At 41.6% G+C, this 24,234-nt stretch overlaps 1 protein-coding gene across 2 annotated transcripts in view; it reads right to left on the reverse strand.

Moving 5' to 3' along the window:
* The window catches only part of DIS3L (DIS3 like exosome 3'-5' exoribonuclease), a 34,158-nt gene that overhangs the window by 8,010 nt on the left and 1,914 nt on the right, over positions 1-24,234 (reverse strand). Inside the window, exons 2-12 of one of the 2 annotated variants that reach the window (XM_075896870.1) lie at positions 21,374-21,527; positions 16,953-17,081; positions 15,374-15,509; positions 13,568-13,744; positions 12,289-12,367; positions 11,444-11,623; positions 8,970-9,139; positions 7,598-7,759; positions 7,076-7,323; positions 3,948-4,040; positions 1,390-1,923 (exon numbers count right to left, since the gene is read on the reverse strand). In XM_075896870.1, coding sequence (XP_075752985.1) covers positions 1,390-1,923; positions 3,948-4,040; positions 7,076-7,323; positions 7,598-7,759; positions 8,970-9,139; positions 11,444-11,623; positions 12,289-12,367; positions 13,568-13,744; positions 15,374-15,509; positions 16,953-17,081; positions 21,374-21,527 — 2,062 coding nt within the window. Of the gene's footprint in view, positions 1-1,389; positions 1,924-3,947; positions 4,041-7,075; positions 7,324-7,597; positions 7,760-8,969; positions 9,140-11,443; positions 11,624-12,288; positions 12,368-13,567; positions 13,745-15,373; positions 15,510-16,952; positions 17,082-21,373; positions 21,528-24,234 lie in introns of those variants that run through there. The other variant, XM_025187818.2, reaches the window with a different exon arrangement.

The following is a 24,234-nucleotide window of genomic DNA, read 5'->3' on the forward strand; positions in this document are numbered from 1 at the left end:
TTCCCAACCACTCCTGTCCCTCTACTCCACATACCCAAATCTGCTGCCTCCTCTCCTGCATCCATACCCCCTCCCAGATCCAGCACCCCAATCCCCTGCCCCAGATCACAGTCTCCTCCTGCCATAACTCACAACCCAATCCCCTACACCCCTCTCCTGTACCCCAATTCCCTGCCCTAGGTCACAATCCAACCCCAGTCCAGTGCCCTAGGTCACAAATGCCTCCTTCACCCAAGCTCCCTTCTGCACCCAACCTCCATCCCAGACCCTGTACCTCCTCCATTAATATCATGGAAGAGTGCGGCCCTCAACCACTTTCTAAATTCTTGGAGTGACTCTTATAAAAAATTATTGTCCACCCTAACTAGAGGAATGAGGGAGCAATCACAGCTAGAACAATCTTAAAATCAGTGTGAACGCAATTTGGTCTTTCCACTCTGGCTGGACAGAATGTAGGACATATTTACATCCAGGCCAGAAGGGACTGTCATGATAATCTTGTTTCTAAACTGACTACTACACATTGCAGGCCACAGAACCTCACCCATACATTCCTGTATCAGGCCCATAACCCCTGAGTTAATGCACTTCCCAAATCTTGATCTGAGGACTTCAAGTTACAGAGATTTCACCATTTACTCTAGTTCAAACCAGCAAGTGACCCATAGCTCATGCTGCAGAAGAAGGAGAAAATCCTGCAGTCTTTGCCAGTCTGACCCAGGGATGTAAAATTCCAGTTAATCAGTTAACCAACTAAGCAGGATCCAGGCCATAGACAGTTCCAGCCTGCAGGGCTCCCAGCTCCGCGCTAGGGCTGCTGCCGGCTCCTAGCCCCTGCTTGCGGCAGGCCTAGACTCCATGCAGCAGAGGCTGCTCTGGACAAGAGCAGCCCCTGTCCATGGTGGGCCTCTTGTGAAGCTGGAGCAGCCCCCTGCCCACAGCAGGTGGGGAGCTGCTCCAGCCCCCACCAGTTAGCGATTAACCAGAACTGGTAAGCATTACCCATTTAGCGTTATGCTTACCAGTTAACCTTTAGAATCCCTAGTCTGGCCTAGGGGACAATTCCTTCCTGATCCCAAATACAGTGATCGGTTAGATCCTGGTGATGTGAGCAAGTCTCACCAGCCAAAGAAGTTACTCAGAGCCCACCCCTTCCACTATCTCATCTTCCACTGCTAATAGTAGTTGCAGAGGGGGCCACGTGCCATTTTAGGCACTCTCATTATACCATCCCCTCCACACACTTATCACGCCTAGTCTTAAAACGAAACGCTATGAAACATCAAATGTGGTTTATTATACTTTGTACATGTTTGTCTACGTTATAACGGTTAACCACTGGAATGTCTCTCTGAGTGCTTACAACAAACTAAGAGAAGTAAAAGGTACCGTGTGTCTATGGAAAAGCCTTTGGCACTGGCGCATTCTCGGAGCTCAGCAAAAAACTCTTGCCGCGGTGGAGGATGTCGGCGCAGCAAGGCGTGGTGAGGAAAGTTCTCCCAAATCATCTTCGCCACCCAGTGGTTGGCAAGGATCATACATTCAGCTACAGTCTCGTGCACCTCTAGTGGCTGTTTAGGGATGAGATCATGAATGTTCTTTTTATCATCCAGCTGTACTCTTACTTCCACTCCTTCCAGCTCTAGAGCACCACAGCTGTCGCGTTTAGCCCGAACATGTCGAGCTACATCAGTCAGTTTTCCTATTGCCCAGACCAGCACTTCCAGCTTCTGCTGTCTAGTTCTCTCATCCAGTTCTTTGAGTTCCAGGATATCATCAACTACACTTAGGTCACCATCTAATAACCCCTGTGCTACCTCGTAGACCAGTTTGTATGAAGACTGAATGATGGTTCTGTTGTACCAGACTCTCAGGATTTCATAGGAATTTTTATCTAGCTCCCACATGACACTGACAGCATACCTTAAAAATAAAAATTTCAGTTAATCTATTTATAACCACTTCCAGTTTTCATAAAATGGAACTTTAAAGAAATCAACATTTGAGAAGCCTACAGATTCCTTTTAGTTTCTTGAGCTAACAGCTCTATATTTTACTTCAAGAAATAAACAGGGCCTTGCCAGTGCCACTCGTTCACGCAATTGCCTTTCAACCCTGAGGACAATACGGTCAACACATGGAGACAAATTACATCAGCAATGGTCCGTATCAAGAAACATCAACCACAACTGATACCCTTTTGAGGAAAGAAGCTGATGTTTGAATGGGTATAAAACCAACAATAATCTGATCTATGGAATTGCTCTGAGCATGAAATTTGTCCCCAAAAAACTCTTTAAAAATGGAGAGAGATGCCTATTAAAGGAGCATTACCAATGGGACACTTACATGACAACAAATGTTTGTTGTGGACTACATCATTATATATTCATAAAAAGACCACGCTCAGTTTTAGTTGCGATTGCATGCTAAGTCTTTGAACCTACAAGGAGTTATGTTTCTGTTTGATTGATGAACAGAACTATTCTCACTAAATAAAAACATTAGCACATGTATACATCTTTGTAGGATAGGGTCAAAGAAGTTCTTTCACAGGTAAGATAGGGATTTGTTTAAGTGCATGTAACTCTAACTTGAAGATTTAAAAATGCAAATTATGTGCATTTTATACACATTAATTTGCACCTCCAAAATAAATGTTTCCTGCTTTTTTAAATACACCATTCCTGTGATGCTATATAAAAATTACTGGTTACACTAACTGGTTACACTAACAGAGTCACCATGAGTCCCAAATTGAAAAATCTTATACAAAGTATGCCATGTAAGGTATTAATAGAAAAGTTAGGATTTACTAACTAAGATTATCCTGTTTATATGCATGTACCATCTTTGTACCCAAAGTTATGAATATTTGCTATGTGATTGTATCGTAAACGAATGTTGCATTCCTGAGTGACAATCTCTAGATTCACATCAAGTCTAGACAGCTATGGGCTGATAGACCTTAAGAACCCTCCAATCACACAATGGGCCATAGAAGAAACTCATTCCACTCAGAGGATGCCTCAGACAATGAGAAGCCAATTGCCACCTCCTTTAATTCAGCAAACCATGTAACGGCACATGATATGCTCATGTGACCTTGAACTCCATCTTGGGCCAGTAACTTTCAATGCACCTAGGCTGTGAGTTTTGTTTGGGACAGTGAACTTCTACGTGCAAAGTAAAGGGTATAAAAGACCTCTGCTATTTTGCATCTTTCCTGCACTAATTCCGTAGACTATGGATTTACAACTAAAAGGATCATCTTGAACTGTGGACCAAGGACTTTCCTTTTAGAAGTTAGCTTACAAAAATCTCTCTGGTAACAGTCTATTTCATCACTGCTACAAACTTGATATAAAGACTTTGCAATCATTTATAAGTCTCTTCTTTTTTATGAATAAATCTTTAGTTAACTAAGGATTGACTGATTGCGTGACATCTAGGTGAGATCTGAAATAAGTGTTTGATCTTTTGGGATTAGTAAAAACCTCACATATGGTGAATAAGGTTTTCAGTAACCTCTCACCATATTAGATCTGTTCATCTGGATGGAATACAAGGACTGGAATGTCTAAAGAGGATTACTTTTAGTTTCTAGTTAACCAGTCTGGTATTGCAGAAACTCTTTTGTTACTGGCTTCGTGAATGTAATTAGAGAATAAACCACCAGTTTGGGGAGATTGTCTGTCCTATTTCTTGAAGGCTTCCCTGAGTATGGCGCACTCACTGTGGCCCTTCCACAATTCCTTATTAGTTTTGCAGAATTAATCTCACTACACATGGGATATTTATATACAGGATCCCAAATACGTTAATCGCGAACATTTGTACAAGAGATGTACTTGGATACCTGTTCATAGCAATAATTAAGTTATTTGTGTAAATCTCTTGTGCATCAGTAGATCTCTCGTTAGTTATCAGTATTACAAAAATCGTACCTGTCAACTCTGCTAAGAAGAGAGCACAAGTCAGCACTCAGGATGGAAGGCAGCATATCATAACGACGATCAGCTAAATAATACGTTGTTGCCCTGAAGATAAAACACATTCATAGTACATCTCAGAAGCAGTTTGCAACATAAGCACAACTTCAGCACAACAAGATACAAATGTCACCTGATTTCAAAAGGTTAGTTTTACACACCGCACACAAGCACAATATTGCAATCACGTTAAATAAACATTCATTTACAAATTATGGGCCCAATCCTGCTTTCCTCATGCAACTTCAGTTTGGAATTGTGAGTGCACAAGGAATTCAGGGTTAAAGCCTACAGCTAAAAAGTGTAGTCAGCTAAAAAGAGAAGATTATTCATAAACTGTACCACGTATCTTCACTGGCTACCAAGTTTATAGAAGTCTGCAATTACATAAAGCAATATATTTAATAAAAACAGAGTTTCAATATTTTAATTTCAAAATAATGGCAAGAATAGAAGAGGACTGACATATCTGGCAAATGAAAATATGTGTATGCCAATACCCCTCTTAAGTCATAAGTTTTCCAGCTGACTCCAAGTATCCAGGCCTGCCGACAAGGGGGCAGTAGGGACAATTGTTCAGGGATTTGGGTGATTTAAAAGAGCCCAGGTGGGCCTGGCTGCTGCCACAGTACTGGTGGTTGAGAGTTCCAAATCCTTTTAAATCGTCGGAGCAGTTGTAGCTCCCCATCTTGAGAGGATAGCCCCCAGTCCACCCCTTCTGCCTACACGCTCCCCTTGTGGCCAGAGCCTCTGACCCCCTCCCCTGCTTGGAAAGAAGGTGGAAGAAGCTGAGATCATGAATGGAACAGAGCGTAGGTGGGGGTCAGGAGAGTTAAGAGGGGGTGGGAGTTTGGGGTGTCCCACTCCCAGATGGATTGCCTGCCATGCCTGGGAGAGGAGATTCTGACTAGGTAGCCCAACTGGGCTGCTGCTCCTGGGGTCTGTGAGAGACAGGACTCTCTCTCAGCCCCAGACTGGAGGGGAGTTTCTGTCAAGATTTCTGGTGAGTTGCTGGTATTTTGAGATACGGGGGAAAGGGGAATGTGGCTAAATGGGAATGATCTTATGGGTAAAGTATAGCAATTGAAGGTCAAAATAAATACTTCTGGGATTTTATTTGGATTGGTGTCACGGTAAGAAGCTGCTTTTGTGCTATTTACTCTGCCTTAGGCTTTGTCTACACTTCTAAAATTAAAGCGCAGCCACAGCAGTGCTTTAAACTGAAAGCATGGCCACGGCAGGAGCGCTGGGAGAGAACTCTGTGTAAACTACCTCGACTGGGGAGTAGCTAACAGTGCTGGGAACATGGGCACTTTCCAGCTGTACTTGATGTGTGCATGTTTTTTCACACCCCTAAACCCGAAAGTTGCAGTGTAGTATAGTGGCAATACAGACTTACCCGGCAAATAGTTACACATATGGAGGGCTCCCATGCATAGGCATTTGCAGGATTGGGGTTTTAGTGAATGAATTCGGGAGTAAAAGCATGTGAACAGGCCTACCTCATGACATTTGCAGGGTTACATTTCAAACAAAGTTTTCGTAAGTGGTATTAATAGCTTAAGGTAAAAAAAGAAAAGGATTTTTAACAACATAATTTTTGGAATGTTGTAGATATCTGAAAATTGTGGTCTTTATTATTTTTTTAAAAGATACGCTATATTATTAATTAAACCATGATACATTGTTAAAAGCTGGAAGAACTTCACCACGGATCCTGTTTGTTTGGCCATTCAATTAAAGTTGGATTCCAGGCAAGTGCTGCCACTGACTCAGTAGCAAGCAGTAGTTGTGGTGCTTAGGTGTACTGGTGGATTAAGACCTTATTTACAAACTCTTCAAAGTAGGGACCTGTCTGCAAACTTTGAAGCCAGGTGTAAATGTACTCCAGAGCTTCTATTCTGAGTTGGTTACTTTTGCGCGCGCGCGCACGCCACACACACACACACTCTATCTCTCTCTCTCGGACTTTGCCTGTTGCTACAGGGTTCTGTTGCACTTGCACAGCGTGGGTCCTAAACATTAATTTAAAATACCTATCACCAACCACTTGATGTTTTACTTCCCTTTGTATTTTCAGTGTTGTCACTTGTTTCTTTGTGGCTTTATGTGCTGTGTGTGTTGCTTTATTACTTATTTTTTACTGTCCTATGTGTGTGCATTATTAATCAAATTAAGAGTCGATATCCTTAGTAAGCCTTAGTGATGCCTTTTACTCTCCTTTCTTTTCCAGTATCAGAAAATATTGTACTGATATTTGCAATGAGAGCATGATTCTTTGACACATAGATTTGTTTAGCCTCTTATAGCTGCGCTATGTATGCAGATAATATGCATGCAAGAGGGCTAGTTCTTTGCTCTGCAGAATCAGTAGCATGCTAGTGTTTTGGCAGTTGCTTCATTTTTTCAGAGCAGCTTGGGCCACGCCAGAAAAGTGAACTCAACAGCACAGCTGGCAGCTAACTGAGCAACAGCGCGGCCCACTGACTGTTCCACCCCGGGGCCCACAATTGTAGTCAGCAGTCCTGCAAGCATCAGAAATTTTACTTGTTGGCTCTGCTATGTGATTGCACAAAAGAGCCTCTCCTTATACTTTTAGGAGTGTTATTTATATTTTGGAATTCATGTAAGGACTGCTTCTTGTGTCACAGATATATCTTCTATAAAGATATAGTCCCTCCAAAATTCAACAAGCCTGGCAGCACTGAAACAATACAGGCCACTACTAGTAACTGCATCAAATAATTCATTTTACTAGACTTCCAAACCTGTCTGGGAAAGACACATTTTATGGATAAAAAAAGGAAACAAAGCTGATCAAAAGGGAGTCCCTCCCACAACATCCTGCTTCCTCCAGGCCAGCAGCACAATAAATATTTTTGTGGCAGCTGAGTCTACCAAACATGACATATTATCTTGTTTATTGTTAAAAAGCTAGGTTTGATGTCAGTTTCTCTTTAGAAAACTAATAGGCTTCCCACACTCAATAATCTCTTAATATTGTTTAAGAGTCTAACTACAAACATCCTGCTCCTCCTCCTTCCCCAATCTGCTTTACAGTTTCTATAATAAGTACAACTTACCTTGCTCTGGCTTCAATGTCAGTGTAAGAATTTACTGCCACAAAATGGGTTACGTCTGCAATATGGACACCTAGCTCCAGGTTCCCATTGGCTAATTCTCTAATGGACAGGGCATCATCCACATCTTCACAGCCTTTGGGGTCAATGCTGAATACTAAATGTGTATCCCTCAAGTCTATGCGTTTTAATTCCTCCTCTGGATTCACCTTCCATGGATTCTCTGGGGTACTGAAAGGCATCTCACACATCTGCACAAGAGTATCAGCAACCATAAAATTATAAGTTTTCTACATACAGAGGTTACAAATTAGATTTACATTTCATTTTTTTCTCTTACAATGTCACAAATATCAGTATTTATACTGAACTGTACTCTCCAAGTCTTTCCTTCATGTTTACCTTACAAGAAAGTATTAATGTCCCCAGACAGCTCTCTTCAAACCCCCAGCGGATTTCTCTCCTTAGAAGACTACAGTTTGGGAATTACAGTGTTAAAGAGTGCAATTCATCACAAAATCAAACCTGGGCTTCTGAGAAAGGAGCAACAGAAATGCCGTTCTCCACCAGAATTGCTGCGGTCTCCCCTTCAAGATCTCCTATCCGCCCTAAAACTCGTACAAAATGTCCATTTGGATACACGGATGTTGACTCCCAAGAATCAATTCGCACAACAACTCTACAGTTCTGCAGTAAGACAATAACTCATGTTAGGGCAGCAATTCAATAATGAAAAACAATCAACATAACCCAAAGACACTGGCAATCATAAAAATAAATAAATACACAAATACATGCTGAAGGAGACTACACATTTTCCTTATTAAATACCATTCATAAGCATTTAATAAGATAATCCATATCTTCAAATTAAAGTCAAGATATACATATGTTAAATTCATTCAGACCTCAGGCTCTAATGTACAATGCAGCAGAGAATCAGGAAGCAATAGCTCCTTTCAGTTTGGCACCTCTGCTGCCTCCAGAAGATTTCAGTTGCAGCAGAGAATCCAGTTAGTAGAGTCATTTATTATATCCTACATAATAATCTCTGTACTGTTTGAACCTCTCTGGTCCAGTAACATCCATGGTCCAGCAGGATAAAGGGCCTCTGGACCAGAGAAACCCCAGCGGCTGGGAGTCAGGGCCAGATGGGAGGCCAGCAGCCTGGGAACAGGAAGTCTGGTGGCTGGGGCTGACAGTAAAGCCTGGTCAGCAGCAAGGAGGGAAGCCTGGCAGGCAACCCGGCAGCAGGGAACCTGGCAGCTGGCACCAGCAATAGAGCCAGGCACCAGCAATAGAGCCTCATTCCACAAGGAGTACAGGTAGTTTGGAATAGGAAGCCTATTCCGAACTACCTAGTTCGTGCCGCGTGTAGCCGCGGGCACGGAGTCCGAACTAGCAGACATTTAAAAATGGCGGCGCCCAGCAACATGCAAATGAAGCCCAGGAAATTCAAATCCCGGGCTTCATTTTCAAGTTCGAATGCCTACATTAACCACCCTAGTTAGAACTAGGGTGGTAGTGTAGACATACCCCTAGCTACTAGAAGCCACTTGTCCCAAAACATATTACAGTCTATGGAAGGAGGAAGACCCATATGTTTTAATTAATATAGAGTACATTTGCAGCTAATGCTCTAAGTGTTAGTTGTATGGTAATATGTCATGTGTTCATTATGCCCTCCCTGCTACTGGACTGCTGTGAAAAATAAGATGTCACATCTGCTTCTGTAGACTGACTTAGATTCAGGGGGAAAATGTAAACAGTGACTATCAAATATTTACATGTACCAGAAAACCAGCCTCTTCTCTCATCTCCCATGTATTTATTTTACACAGAAAATCTTTGGAGCAGTGAGTATTTCTATTATTTGCCTACACATCATATTATTTACCTGTAATGCTTCAGCTTGCTGCGTACTGATCCTGATTTTGGGAATTCTATAATCCCAAGGTGTAACAAGGATTTTCTGGGCATTTTTACCCTGAGATTGACTCTCTTCCATCGATGGAAAAGTGACCACATAATCTCGCCAATTCTTCTGAATGATTCCAACAACTCTGCCTTTGAAGGAGAAATACCTTTGGCTAGACATCAAATGGTTAGACCAGTGGTGCCCAAACTTTTCCTGGCCTCCTTCCCCCTTTACCAGTAACTGAATCTATTGACACCCCATCTGCAATACTGCACAGCCAAGGCTTCCTCGGCAGAGAAGGCAGAGCTGGGGAAGAACTGGGAATGGAGGAGGAGCTGGGACTGCAGGCAGAGTGAACCTGGAGGTAAAGAGGGAATGAGGGCAGAGTTGTGGCTGGAGCTGAGCTGGGGGCAGAGTAGGGGAATGTAGCACAGTTGTGGCTAGGGCCAGAGCTGGGCAGCAGGTGGAGTGGACCTCTGGCTGCGCTGAGTGAGACTGGATAGTGCTCCCTGCCCAAGCCTGTTGTTACTGTTCCCCACCCCCACAGTCTGGGGATCACTAGTTTAGGCAGGAACAGTAAAACCTATGTGGGAGGTTTGGAGGATTCATCACTCTGCAGGATGAGCTTGTTTGTCCACAAGTCAATACTAGGATGGCTAACGAGATCTGATATGCAAGCAAGTGACTAATGAGTTTTAGATTGTGGCTGTACGAGTTCTGACCTGTTTTGAGTGCTATGCATACATGTTTTAATCAAAATCAATATTAATGTTGTTCAAATACAAGTTTATGATAAACCAACATTTATACAGCCAGACTCTAATGAGCTAAATTTATATAGCACCATTCATCCCAAAAGGACATCAATGTGATTTACAGACATAAACTGATTGTCCATAAACTATCGACAGGAATCTTCTTAATTGATCTTAGGAATGCAGCCAACTCTGGAGTGGAACATAGTAATAGGGATTTGGAAGCCTAGGTCTTTTGGCTTTCAATGGGAGATAGGCACTTAAATCAAGGCACTTTTGAAAGCTTTATAGGCAACGTTACTTTGAACATGGCAAAGTAGGAGGCTCAAGTTAATGTTTTGTGTTTGAGGGTAATTATGCAGAATTGGGACCAGGGTGTACCATGAGTGATTCTATCAGACTTGAGAATTGTGTTGTGAAGTGAGAGACTGTGCATTTGGGTAGTAAAGTATGCAACATATCACTCAGACCAATTTCAGCTCAGCTGGCATTCACCTTAATGTTAAGTGACTGTATTGTTGATAAATGCATCTGAGCAACTATGACTCTAATTTAAAGTGTTTTTCTGTGGGAATATTATAGGACGGGCAGACAGTACTGCCTATTATTAAAGTCAACCAATGCCTTCTATTGTAAGATCTATTTTCCATTACTTGTAAATTTGTCAAACTAACCATTTTAGCTGAAATTTTCCATGCCAGTTGCCTCTTTTAGGGTAATTATTTTTGGAAAATGTAGGTTCAAAATGATTCAGCCACTTCCAAGAATACAGCTAGGGAAAAATATGTTGTGAAAAAAGCAGTGGTTACAGGAAGGAAAAGGATGTTTTCATAGTTAAGGGAGTTGAATGCTGCCCTGGAGAACTGGATTCTATGTAAGTTTCTGCCACAGAATTCCTAAATTATGCTTAAATCACATAAGCCAAATTTTTCACAGAAGGTCACTTACTTCCTGGGTGCCTGACTGGAGACCCTGGTTTGCAGTAAAGGGGAGCTGCGCTTTGAACATATTACATGTTATATACTGCTAAGCTCTCTGAAAAATCAGCTCCTAAGTGTCTCTAATTGGACACCAAAATTAACGAATACTTTTGACCTTAGTTTCTCCGTGCCATATTTTCTCCATCTTAAAACAGGATAACACTCCTCTTTACCTCACAGGGGTGTCATGAAAATAACTTCATTAGTATTGTAACAAACAGAGATACTATAATTCTGAGTGCCATACAGAAAAGCCCATGAGGAAATAAAAAATTCTGTTTTCAGAGCAGCATTTGAATAGAATGAAGTAAATAAGGCATAGAGTCACACATAGAACAAGGAGAAAAAATACTGAACAGCTGTTTATTTAATGAGCACATTCATTGTGTGCTGCAAGAGGATCTTGTGGAAAAAAATAATGTGTGATTGTGAACCATAATACATATGCACAAGGAGGCTGATTAAAGGTTGCACAGAACATCTTAATTTTGCCATTTCCTAACTTCCGAGTGCTTGACCTTGCACCCTGAATAATGTTTTTTGTTTGTAGTTTTGTGCATGTAACGTATATATCTTGTTTATTAGTATGGTATGCCTTGATGATTTAACATGGAAATTTGGAAAAGGGAGCAGCTTGTATAGCCATAAGCATCATGCAGTCTTGCAAATTGAAGAAGGCATATACTTTCAACCTACTTTGCACTGTTATTTACTTTACCTGTGGGCATAGGTTCACTGGAGGTTTCACCTGGTGCCTTTTCTTCCGTATCATTTTCACAAAGGGCAGCAGTTCTTCCTTTCCATTCATTCTGGAGTAACAACTCTACAGCTACTACATCACCATGGATTGCACGGTTCCGAGCTTTGGTACCATGAATAAGTATATCGCTTTGGAGATCTAGGTAAAATGATAATAATACAATACTATACATTCTTGCAAATTCACACCTATATTTTGTCGAAACAATAGTTTGCAATAAAGTGGCTGTTCTCATAGGAATGTTCCCAAAAGCGATTTTTGGTAAGTAGCAATGCTACACTGTAGGGAGGAATCTTTCCCTTAGTTTTTTGAAAAGATACTGAGCAATTTAGTTTTTGGAGTACTGGATAAAACAGTCACACTGTCATCAGCCCATAGTGACCAATGCTTTTTTCCTGCAAATATCTGTGCACATGCTGAACTTTAATCATTAATAGTTTCATTAAAGCCAAACCTAAGCGTACACATATGTGTTCACCCAAGGAGGTCAAGGTCAGGCCAAACCATTTAGCAGGACAGAGCCATAATCCATTAAACTATCAAGTATGGGAGAAGGGGAGGCTGAAATACAGATTATTGTTCAAAGGGATATACAAGGAGCAGCTTCCACAGTCTTCACTGCATGAAGACAACCTGAGCACCCCCATTTCTCATATTTTCTCTCTCCACTGTCCTAATGACTGAGGAGTTAATATGACTTCTTGTTGAGAGCCTGGAAACCTTGTTCCTGAATAAGCTGGAAGGAATCACTAGAAGTCACCCAAACTAATCTTTAAATACGGCATTTTACTGGAAACATTTACCTGTTTCTTTACTGCTAGCTCCTTGAAGTCGAACAAAAGCTTCTATTTGTGCTCTGTGCTTATTGACATTCAGGACACCCTAAAATAAAATAATAGTCACTAATGAATAGATGCAACCAGATGGGGGAAAGGAATCTCCGCACCCCAAAAATGACAAACTTTATACATATTAAATGTACTCACTTCTTAAAAATACATTTAAAAATGTTTTCTGGTATTTTTCACACAATATTTAGAACAAGACTGCTTCTCCTTGTGGGGAGCATACTACACAGAAGTGTGGAAATACTGAATTTCTGAAAGAGCCAAGAATTCTTTCTAGATGTTTTTATTTACTGTAATGCTGATGAAAATTTTGAAGACTACGGTTCTCTTTTTATACACAGATTAGGCAGGCCACAAACAGTCAGTGCAAACTTTCACACTTGGCACTGCCCACAACTTTGATTCAGAGGTATCACCTCAAAGGCAAAAAATTCAGTCTTTCTGCATATTCTAATCTTGCCTTCCTACTGAAGCTGCCAATAAAAGTACCAAGTTATTGCCTCTTACAGTGTTTTTTTCTTCTAATTTTCAAAATGTGTCCACTAACGGGTCAATGTAAGTTAATGAAGAGCCATAAGATAGTAATGAATTCTAGCTACTAATGATATGAACTGAATTCAGACAGTCAACCTAGAGGTGAGAGTTTCTATAGCTTCACATTTTATTTGTATTTTAAAAAAAATAGATGTGTTGCTTCTGAATACAGTATCTAGTTTCCCAACTGATGGGTGAATCCTGTGCTAACACAATAATCTTTAAACGTCAGTTGAAATGAGCACCAACAGGCTCCTATCAAATCTTTTTCTCTGGGAAAAGAGGCCACTGCATGCAACATCAAGCCAGAAAACTGAAGAAAAAAGAGAGGAATCTTTAAGACTATCTTGTGATGACCTTTTTCAACTTATTTGAGAGGAAGGGGACAGGAAAAAAAAGATTCTCAAAGTTTACTTATCTTCTTCATATTCCTTCTTTGTTCAGAATACTCCTTCCAATCCCTTCTATGTTTTCTTTCATGTCACTTCCATACTAGGAACAGTTTTCCATTTTTTTTTACCCCAGCTCCTCTCCACACTACTTTTCTTGAAACCTTTCAATAAGATTTTCCTCACCAATGCATTCTCTCAACTTTCTGCATTTAATGTTCTTTTATTTATCATAGTTTTTGGAGTTAGACTTTAAATTCCTTAGTTCAAGGCCTCATCTTTCTTTGTATTCTCTATAAATAATAGATTACCTGTATATATCTTCCAGATTTGATTCCAGCCTCCAGTACTTCCACAGGAAGATGTTCAGAGTATTCCTTCCCATTTTTTTCTTGGCTTTCACTCTCTCGTTCACGCCGAGATTGAAGTATGGAATCAAAGAGTTCATGGACAGCCTTTAAGTCAGGCCAAAAATTATCCAAGTAATTCTGTATATATATTATAAACAGAGCACAACAAATTTTAAGTAGAAAGCGATGGTTTTTTTCACAACAGAATGCTATGCAGACTGTACATTGCTTGTACCACAAACCCATTCCAGCAGTAATCTAACACAGATTTTGATCAATATCCCTAGAGAAGAATTGTGCAGTGCCCCACTACATTACTTTGTTACCATAAATACTTCAGAAGGATTTTGATCAATATTTTCGTTTCAGATAACATTTTAACTATACAAATTAAGTAGCTTTTTGAAAGATCTAATTTAAAGTAAATTAGATTCTGTTAAAGTTGCTTCATTTTTTATAGCCGAAGACAGGAGTTCTGAAAATGTATTGTGCTGCCACCCTCTTCAGACAACAAAAATGACTAGAAGACCCCAGGAGGGGGGACCAAAGCCTGAGCCTACCCAAGCCCTGCCATCCCACGGTGGTGGGAGACAAAGAAAAAGCCTCATTGCCCCAAGCCCAGGGTTGGGGCCAAGCTGAAGCACAAGGGCTTCAGCCCCAGGTAGGGGGCCTATAATCATAGACCTGTCACCCAGGGCTAAAGCCCTGAGGCTTGGGCTTTGGTCCCAGGTTCCAGTAAATCTTAGCCATCCCTGGCGACCCCATTAAAATGGGGTCCTGACCCACTTAGGGGTCCTGACCCACAGTTTGAGAACTGGTGGTCTAAGATACTGTTTAAAACAAAGAGCACATCTACACAGCAGGGCAAAAGTTGAATTAAGCTAGGCAACTTGAGCTATGTCAATTGCGTAGCTTAAGTCAAAATAGCTTAATTCAGGTTTTGGCACTGTCTACACAGCAGGAAATCAAAGGAAGAACACTCCTCCTTCCAATTCTCTAATTCCTCATAAAATGGAGGAGACAAAGTAAGAAGTCCTCTATCTCACCACTATTTTGAAATAATGGCTTGCAGTGTAGACACACTTTGTTATTTCATAACAACATCAGTTATTCCAAAATAACGCTGCTGCCTAGACGTACCCAAAGTGGGTTTTTATTAGTTTGTTTAAATGTTATCGTTAGCCTGACAACATCCCTTTCATAACCCAGAGTATTTTCACCAGACTGAATACAAGCCGGAATGGTAGTTACTAGAAGTGGTTTACAATTAGCAGATAACTGGTGGTTTACATTACGTAAACAGGTGACGTTTCATTTTGATTGCTAATTGAATAGGGATGTGAATGGTTAACCAGCCCCTCCTGCAGCCTGACTTCTGGACACTAAGGCTCTCATGCCTGGACCACAGCTATTGCCGGACCACAGTCCCCATTTAGGGAGGTGCAACCTGTAGTGTGGTATTTTTACATGCCATCTTTAAGGTGGATTAATATACACTACATACATTACAGTCTTGAAATTGTCATTGCTTTAATGTTTGTGTAACCCACACACCTAGTGTGGCCTACTGTCCCATGCAGTGGCACTTAGACCACAGCGACAGTTCAGAACAAGAGATTTCTACAGCATGGGCTGAGAGGCAGCTGCCTTTTAGCTCAAACAGCAGAGGCACCTATACAAAGCTCCAAAGGACCCAGGTTCAAATCCACCCAGTGGCAGTTACAATTGCAAAAAGGACACTCTCTTCTACTTCTTTTAACAGGTTACCTTGAATGAAATCACAAACACTCCTTCTGTTTCACCTCCATATTCTCTGATACCATCTTCATCTTCTGTTACCATAACTACTGGCAGCTGACCCAAGCAGTGGTTATAATACCATACTGCTGCATTGTAGATACTCCTAGAAAAGTACAGGTCACACTAACATGTTTATCAGATTGCATTTGTTATGTGTAAGACATTTTCCAGGGTCTATATTTCCAGCAATTACATTTCTAACATGCATACACTGAGACTGGGCAATCAGATTATCATATCGCTAACATATTAGTCAAAGTTATAGGTGCTCTGTGAGAAGGAGACAGATAGGGAAGGAATGAGGCTCCCTGCGCTAACGCACAATCACATAGGACCCAGCTATGACAAAGATCTAGTGCATCTTTGCGTGTGAGGCTGTCAAACAAGTTGGAATGTAGCCATGTCTGTAACATGCTGGTGGGACTATACTTCATTACTTTCCAAAGCAGGTGTAATGTCTAACAAGAGTTGCTCTTCTGTTTATGACCAGTTTTTGGCACAGTTTCTATAACTTGGCCACTACAATTCCGCATATTCTAAATCCTCAAGTACCTCAGAGAGAAGAAAGCAAGTTCTTCCCAATCCATCTCTCACTGAAGTCAGTGAGAGTCTATGGTTAGCTAATGTATCTTCAGTTAATGGTTTATTTTTAAAAGGTTCAGACCCATTTACCCTTGCCAAAATTCAAAACATGTATATTACAAGTGCAAGTCAAGTAATTGCGTGAACAAATGCTGCTTTGACCATGCAAACTGAGCACGCTGAATAGGTAAACATACATTTTCTGCATGAGAGTAAGCTTCAAAGTTTTAGACATTTGGCTTAATGAGTTCTAGAACACTACTGTTCATTACAGAGTGCTGTGCTGCCGTCTAGAAAGGGCCTACAATTACTCTGCCTGAACATTCATAAAACTGTGTTCTATCTCCTACAATTAAAGTTCCCTTCAGAACTGATCTCTGAGCTTCCCTCAGTTCAGTTTATTTTTATCTATTATTATAAACTTATGATTACACAAAAATAGAAGCAAATATATCTTAAAACAATCTGGTATATTCTTAATCACAAAAGGACACTATAGGACTTCAAATGCTGTATATTACGTCGTGGCCAGGTAGTGTGACAGCTTTAGGTTTGACATGTCCGGTGCCCTAGCATGTCTAAACATGCATAGTCCATCTAGTCACACCTCTTTTGTTCAGTGCAACACCAAATGCCCCCATTATTTGTTAAAACAGTGGTTCTCAAACTTCCTTGCACCCCGGTTCCCTTCTGACAATACAAATTACTACACAACCCCAGGAGAGGAGACCAAAGACTGAGTGCACTCAAGCTGGCCACCCCAGAGTGTGTTGCGCACTGATTTAAAGGGCTTGGGGCTGTGGATGTCACTGCTGCCAAAGCAGCAGCAGCCAGAGCCTCGGGCCCCTTTGAATTGCTAGGCCCTGGGGCAGTTTTCCCCTTTGCCTTCCCCCTCAGTGGGCCTGGTTGTGACCCACTTTGGGGTCCCAACCCACAGTTTGAGAAACAGTGAGTTAAAACATACCTGGTCTGCCATTTCTCCATTGATTCTCCCCTCTCTCTCGGCAGATAACAATACTGCTGGAATTCATTAGCAAACAGAATACAGTCATTACGGGCATCCTTCACTAGATTTCGCAATTTGTTGTACTGTCTGGAATATAAACAAGAGAAATGTGAAATACACTAAGGAAAAAATGAAGGAAAATTACAATTAGTTTTAACACTCTAAGGTCAAATCCTGATGCCAGTTAGGGATGTCTGAGTGGAAACGACTAACCGTTTAACCGACAGATGCTCATTGGTTAATGGTGTAGGTTACAATCAGCAAAGCCGCCTCTCCGGGAGCCAGACGGGCAAGGACTGCCTGCTCCACTTCTGGGGAGGAGGCTTCACTGCCAGCTCTGCTCCCAGGGAGGCGTCGCTGCAGGCTCTCTTTGCAGCGTGGGTAGCCATGTAATCACTGAGATTTTCAGCAGTTACACAATGACCCTATTACATGATTTTTAACATCCCTAATTCCAGTATAGTTGATGGCAGTGTTGCTGCTGACTTTAATGGGGAAAAAAACATGACCCTTGTAGAGCAAATGAACAGTTACTAAAATAACATCTACACGCCAAACATTTTTAGAAATACCTTGCTGCCTCAATACAGTATTTTCACAATACACTATAGATTACACCAGGGAGTTGTGAATCAAGATACCAACACTTTAACCAGCCTTTACCACCAGAACACAATGTGACATGAAACAAGCCTCTGCCGCTTTATGCCTCAGTTTCCCCCTTTGTAAGCTAGAGCTCGTAACACTTCTCAAAGTCAGAGTTGCGAGGCTTAATTCATTAATGAGACTGCTGGGTTACAAGTTAATTTAGACAACTTCTTACCTCTGAAATGTAACTCACAGTGTGACTCCCTGTCCCCTCTCTATGGCTGGACCAGAGGTTTATGAATCTGCTAAAGCCCTTGAGCTAACTGACTTTTAGATCAGGCAGCAGAGAGGCTCTTGCTTTTAATCCAGAAGTCTAAAATCAATCTCCACTGCCCACAATTCATCCAGGCCATCATGCTGCAGAAATAAATACTTTATATACAGGCAGTCCCCGGGTTACGTACAAGATAGGGACTGTAGGTTTGTTCTTAAGTTGAATCTGTATGTAAGTCGGAACTGGCGTCAGCCGCTGCTGAAACTGATCAGTTTCAACAGCGGCTGAATCTGGACACCAGTTCTGACTTACATACAGATTCAACTTAAGAACCCCAGGTGTCCCCAAGTCAGCTGCTGCTGAAACTGATCAGCAGCAGATTCCAGGAAGCCCGGGGCAGAGCAATTCTGCCTCGGGCTTCCTGTAGTCAGCCGCTGGTCAGTTTCAGCAGCAGCTAACTTGGGGATGCCTGGGGCAGAGCAGCTCGGGTGCTGCTGGGTTGGTCCAGTAGCGCGGCCGCTCCTCGGCGCTACTGGACCAACCCAGCAGCACCCCACCTGCTCTGCCCCAGGCGTCCTGATTCAGCCACTGATTCAGCCAGATCAGCTGGAAGCGCCATGGGTCCGGCCAGGTCCTCCGCCGCTTTGCTCAGCGTCTCCCTGGTCTCCAGCAGACCAGGGAGACGGGGAGCAGCTTTTCTCGCCCCGGAGGAGGCGGGCGGCGGGACCAGGCGTCCCGCCGCTCCAGTCCTCCGGGGTGAAAAAATCCCCGTTCGTAACTGCGGATCCGACATAAGTTGGATCCGCGTAAATCGGGGACTGCCTGTAATTCTTAAAAGTCTAATTTACCTTTCAATATTTGTGTTACTTTTTGCATGTCATTCTATGGCACAACAAATACAAAATGCCTGTCTTCAGCCTCTTTCATTCACAAAGTTAAGTGTACTCCTTGGCTGTGTCTAGACTGGCATGATTTTCCGCAAATGCTTTTAACGGAAAAGTTTTCTGTTAAAAGCATTTGCGGAAAAGAACGTCTAGATTGGCACGGACGCTTTTCCGCAAAAGCACTTTTTGTGGAAAAGCGTCCATGCCAATCTAGACGCGCTTTTCCACAAAAAAGCCCCGATCGCCACTTTTGCGATCGGGGCTTTTTTTGCGCAAAACAAATCTGAGCTGTCTACACTGGCCCTTTTGCACAAAAGCTTTGCGCAAAAGGGACATTTGCCCGAACGGGAGCAGCATAGTATTTCCACAAGAAGCACTGATTTCAGACAGTAGGAAGTCAGTGTTCTTGCGGAAATTCAAGCGGCCAGTGTAGACAGCTGGCAAGTCTAGACACAGCCCTTGTGTTTCAAAGTCTGCCTGAAAACAGGTAAGATGGCAGCCTTTCTCTCTCTCTGTGTGTGTGTGTGTGTGTGTGTGTGTGTGTGTGTGTGTGTGTGTGTGCGCTTAATTTTTTTAAACAGTGATTTATATATAAAATGATGATGGTTTTTAATAAAGCTGTTGTTTACACTTAAATTAGAAGTTTAGATTGGATTATCAATGGGATGGGGACACTATAGTACCATGAAAACTTATGATACCTGCAAATAATAAGTAGTTTATATTTTTGTTCAAGGAAAATACCTAACATGCAGTCCGTCCTTGCTATAAGTCCAAGATATGTTCCAAAAAATTTGGACTTATAGTGAAACTTAAAGCAGGGAATATTTTTCACGCGGCTGACATCCATTTGGGCAATTTTTTGTGTGTGTGTCTTAAGAGCGGGGAATGGAAGGACTGAGTTCCTACAAGTGTTATTTACTTTAGTGTGGAACGGATGTATACAGGGGCGACTTATAGTAGGGGCGCCCTCTGTTATCAGAAATTAAACCTCTAATTGCTGTCCATTATTTCAAAATGTTCAATAAAATTAAGCATAATTATTCTTAGAAAACCGATTACAAGACACGTAATTAAAGCAATGAAAAAACTGATAGTTGACTTTCAGATAGGAGTTACTCGGCAGATGCTTTGTCTCCAGAGATCCAATTAACTCACATTTCCAATGCAAATATTTTAACATTTCAACAAGATTTGTGGTTTGCCTGGAAGCAAATCAGGCATCATCACGTTAAAACGGAACCAGATTAAGATATTCTTAAAAGACGTACACTTCAAGACATAAGGCCAAATATTATGCATAAAATAATGCTAGCATATGCCCCAAATGTTTGACACGCACAAGAAAACGTAAGCACAGCCAGGGGAATGTTCCAGGGCTAAAAAGGCAAATGGTGGGATAACTAGAAGTACTGTATGGGAGGGTCCGGGGGGGGGGGGGGGGGGGGGAGGGGACGACAGGAAGGGACAGCTGCTTCAGGGCCCAGCGATTTAAAAAGGCTCCCAGTCACCGTTACTGCAGCTCTAGGCTCTTTTATATTGCTGCCGGAACCGAGCAGCACAAAAGTTCTGACAGGGAGAAACTAGCCCTCAGCCTCCTCAGGGAAACTCTCTCTGAGCCCCCGCCCCTTTTGGGAGGGTCCAGAGCCAGCCCCTCCTCCCCCGCCCCCGAATATACGTATAGTTATTTACTTACAACCAATCAGGGGTTAAGACATTTTTCCATTAAGCATGTTTGAAAGCTAACCTTTGCAATATTCACAGGAAATATTCTTACGACCAACTTCATCTAGCAGTTCCCAACCCTTTCCAGATGGGGACCCATTTTGACAATTCAGGAAGACTTGGTGTCCTAAAGCAATTCAAAAACGGAGGGGAGAGGGGAGGCAGAGCCACCTGGGCAGACACTTGGCGACCCTTTTGAAATGTAATGGTGACCCATATTTGGGTCCCGACCATAGGTTGGGAAACCCTGACCTAGATAAACCTTGATTAACCTTTGGGAATCTCAGAATTTAGAGCACAGATTAACTTATTAACCTTTGCATGTCCAATAAATATATTTTCCTGACCTAAACTTGAAACTGATTATGTAATACACAGCATTTAAATCTTCTTTTAAAGAGAAAAGAGCGTAAGAGAAGCAACAAAATATGTCTGAGTCAATAATTTTCTATTTCAGAAAAAAACAGAAAAATCTACACTTTAATCTATATAATGTACATTTTTATAGTAACAAAAGAAATACACAGTACAAAACACAAACATAAGCCATGAATAACACCTTCATAAAATGTATACAATTATATTGCTTTACAATTATGCATGTAAAATGCAAAATCTGCAGTTGTACAGTCTTTAGCTTCTAAGAAGCCACCTGACTGCTGAATAATATGCAAGTTGTAGTATTGTTCTTATCCTGTGAAAGAGGAAGAGAAAATGATGGGCCCATATATCTAACATTACAATTTCCCCCCTCCCAATTACATTATAAACTTTCTTGAGGGATTTTTTAAACATTAAAAATAATCAGTCTCTTGGTGAACTCATGTTTCCATGCTTATACATTTTCCCATTTCTATTCCTACAAATTTTAAATATAAAGAAATAGTAAATTATTATAGCATAGATACCTGCGACCCCTTTGATGCTGCACAGCTTGACATGCTGTTTGCATGAAAATAATCCCCTTTAGCTCTGGAAGCTCAAGGATCTCAAGGTAATCTTGGACAATCTTCCAGTCAGGGACAACATAATGAGTCACATCATCTGACAACAATTTCCCATCTGAAATATAATTCAAAAGCTTAAACATTCTTTTCAATTGTGGTTTATTAATAAAACCCCCAATGTCAGGAAATCCTTGTCGCCAGATTGTAAGGCCACATCTAAACTTATGTGTGGAAGATCAATCTTCCAGCATTCGATTTAGTGGGTCTTGTAAAGTCCCACTAAATCAAACACTGAGGGCAACAAAGTGTAAGGAAACCCGATGGGAGCATTTGATCCTGTTGATCTCCCATTGTGGAGATGGCGCCAAGCCCAGCTTAAGGTATGTCGACTTCAGCTACATAAATAATGTACCTTAATTTGACCTTCTGGGTCTAGTATAGCTCCCTCTGATACACAGGCAGCAGCACGGGGGGCAAGCGAGAACCAGTACGTGCGGGCAACCGGCTCTTAAACTTGCTCCCTGTGTGTACTGGCTCCCATGGAGCTGCCTGCTCCCCTGCACTGCTGCCTCTGTATCAGAGGCCACTGGGAAGAGGGGTAGGCAGGAGCCAGTGCTTGTGGGGAGCCAACTATCCCCCCATGTGTATCCATGTAAACAATGAAATTTTCAGCGGATACATGTTTATAAACGCATTTTAACATCTCTACTGTATGCAGTAATATGGCTACAACTTCCATTGAATTCACTCTTGCAGAATACGTATAATAAAGCTAATCTTTTAGTAATATTCCAGAAGATGGATTTTCTGTAAAGTTAAATGTCTCTTGAAAGCTTATGTGGGCTACACAAACCATCTTTGCTTAGCATCTGTACTGAGATTAACTTTGTGAAGACAACGATGAGTCCTGTGGCACCTTAATGACTAATGGATTTATTTGGGCATAAGCTTTGATGGCTAAAAACCACTTTGCCAGATGCTTTATATCTGATCCAATGCATCTGCTGAAGTGTGTTTTATCCATGAAAGCTTGTGCCCAAATAAATCTGTTTGTGCCACAGGACTCCTTGTTGTTTCTGCAGATACAAACTAACACAGCAACCCCTCCTGAGACTTTGAGAAGACACTATGCCATTTTAAAATATCTGTATGCATGAATTATGCAAACATGCTATCAGAGTGCCTGAAATATGTTTGCTGATCACAGTATGCCGAATCAGAAACAAAAATAAATATCCATTTTCCAGTTCAACTATCTAAACAATTTCAGGGGACTATGTATTGTCTTTCTTTGATCTATAGCACAACTTACACTGAAGTCAATAGGGGAATCAGACATGTTGACAGAAGACAGCATGTGGTCTTGAGACTAATGAGTTACAACTTATCCCCGGGGTGTGGTTCTCAACTCAGCAGTCCAATCAGCACACAGCTGCGGCCCATGTGACATCATAAGGGCTATACAGGTACTATTTACACTGTATGGATGTGGCTCTCATAGCACACAGACAGCTGCATGTGCTGTCCATGGGGTAAACAGACTGAGAACCACTACCCCAGAGGATTCATAACCAACTGCAGTGCACATCTCGTCTGCGTCTAGTCTAGCAAGATTTTACGCAACAAAATCTTGCCGCCTGTCTAGACTGGCCATGAGTATTTGCGCAAGAACACTGACTTTGTACTGTACAAAATCAGTGGTTCTTGCACAAATAGTTTGACACTCCCGCTCTGGGATAAGCCCTCTTGCGCAAGTATTCTTGTGCAAGAGGGCCAGTGTAGACAGGCAAGTTAATTTCTTGCGCAAGAAAGCCCGATGGCTGAAATGGCCATCGGAGCTTTCTTGCACAAGAGAGCGTCTACACTGGCACGGATGCTTTTGCGCAAAAGATGTCTTGCGCAAATACTTTTAACGGAAAAACTTTTCCGTTAAAAGTATTTGCACGAAATCATGCCAGTCTAGACGCAGCCCTCTTGTCTAACATCCTAGACAACAACAGGCTGCACTAACAGTTGAGCCACAATCACACATGCCTTCGCAACCCTCTTCCCCAAAAATAAATCAGAAAGTTTTTGTTCTAAATAATAGTTAAAAATTTAAACTAAAAATTTAAAAGTTTTTTTATTAAGGATGAGCAGCTGAACTAAGAGTTAATACATTTGAAATTGACTTGAAATTGATCTCTGCTATGTTGATTATCTAATATACTATGTACATGTATCAGAAAAGTCCATTGTACTTATAACAACCAAAACACTCAAAAAGGCTACCTCAGAATAACCTATTATGTACAACATGGTAGTGCACTACACAAAACATCATCAAATCCAGCAATCACAGAAACTGGCAGTCTTCCAATGTCTAAGACCAGCAAATACAATATGGATAATTAAATTTAATTACCTAAAAAGTTACTGATGGCACAAAATGGCAAGAATCATAGGGGTAGCTGTGTTACTCTACATCTGCAAAATGAATGAGGAGTCTCTTTATGGTGCTACCAGATCCCTTGTTGTTTTTATAAAAAGGCAGAAGTTTCAGTGTAAATTTTTTAGCCATGTTGAATATTTTAATATACATCAATATCATTTAATTCCAATTAGAAAAGAAAATTGAGTTTAAAAATGTCCTTAAAATGGGGGCAAAGACATAAGAATCTCAGGCCCAGGGGCTGGATGTGGCCCCTGGCTCGCCTGGATCCAGACCGCGAGGCTCAGGGCCCTCCCCCAGCACTGGGGAGCACACACCAGTGCTTCAGCCTCCCCACTACCCTGTTGTGGGGCTGCAGAACACAAAATCTACTAGGCTGGGCCCCTCTAGG

Source organism: Pelodiscus sinensis, chromosome 14, assembly GCF_049634645.1.
Source record: "Pelodiscus sinensis isolate JC-2024 chromosome 14, ASM4963464v1, whole genome shotgun sequence".
In the NCBI taxonomy this organism is placed as follows: domain Eukaryota; kingdom Metazoa; phylum Chordata; order Testudines; family Trionychidae; genus Pelodiscus; species Pelodiscus sinensis.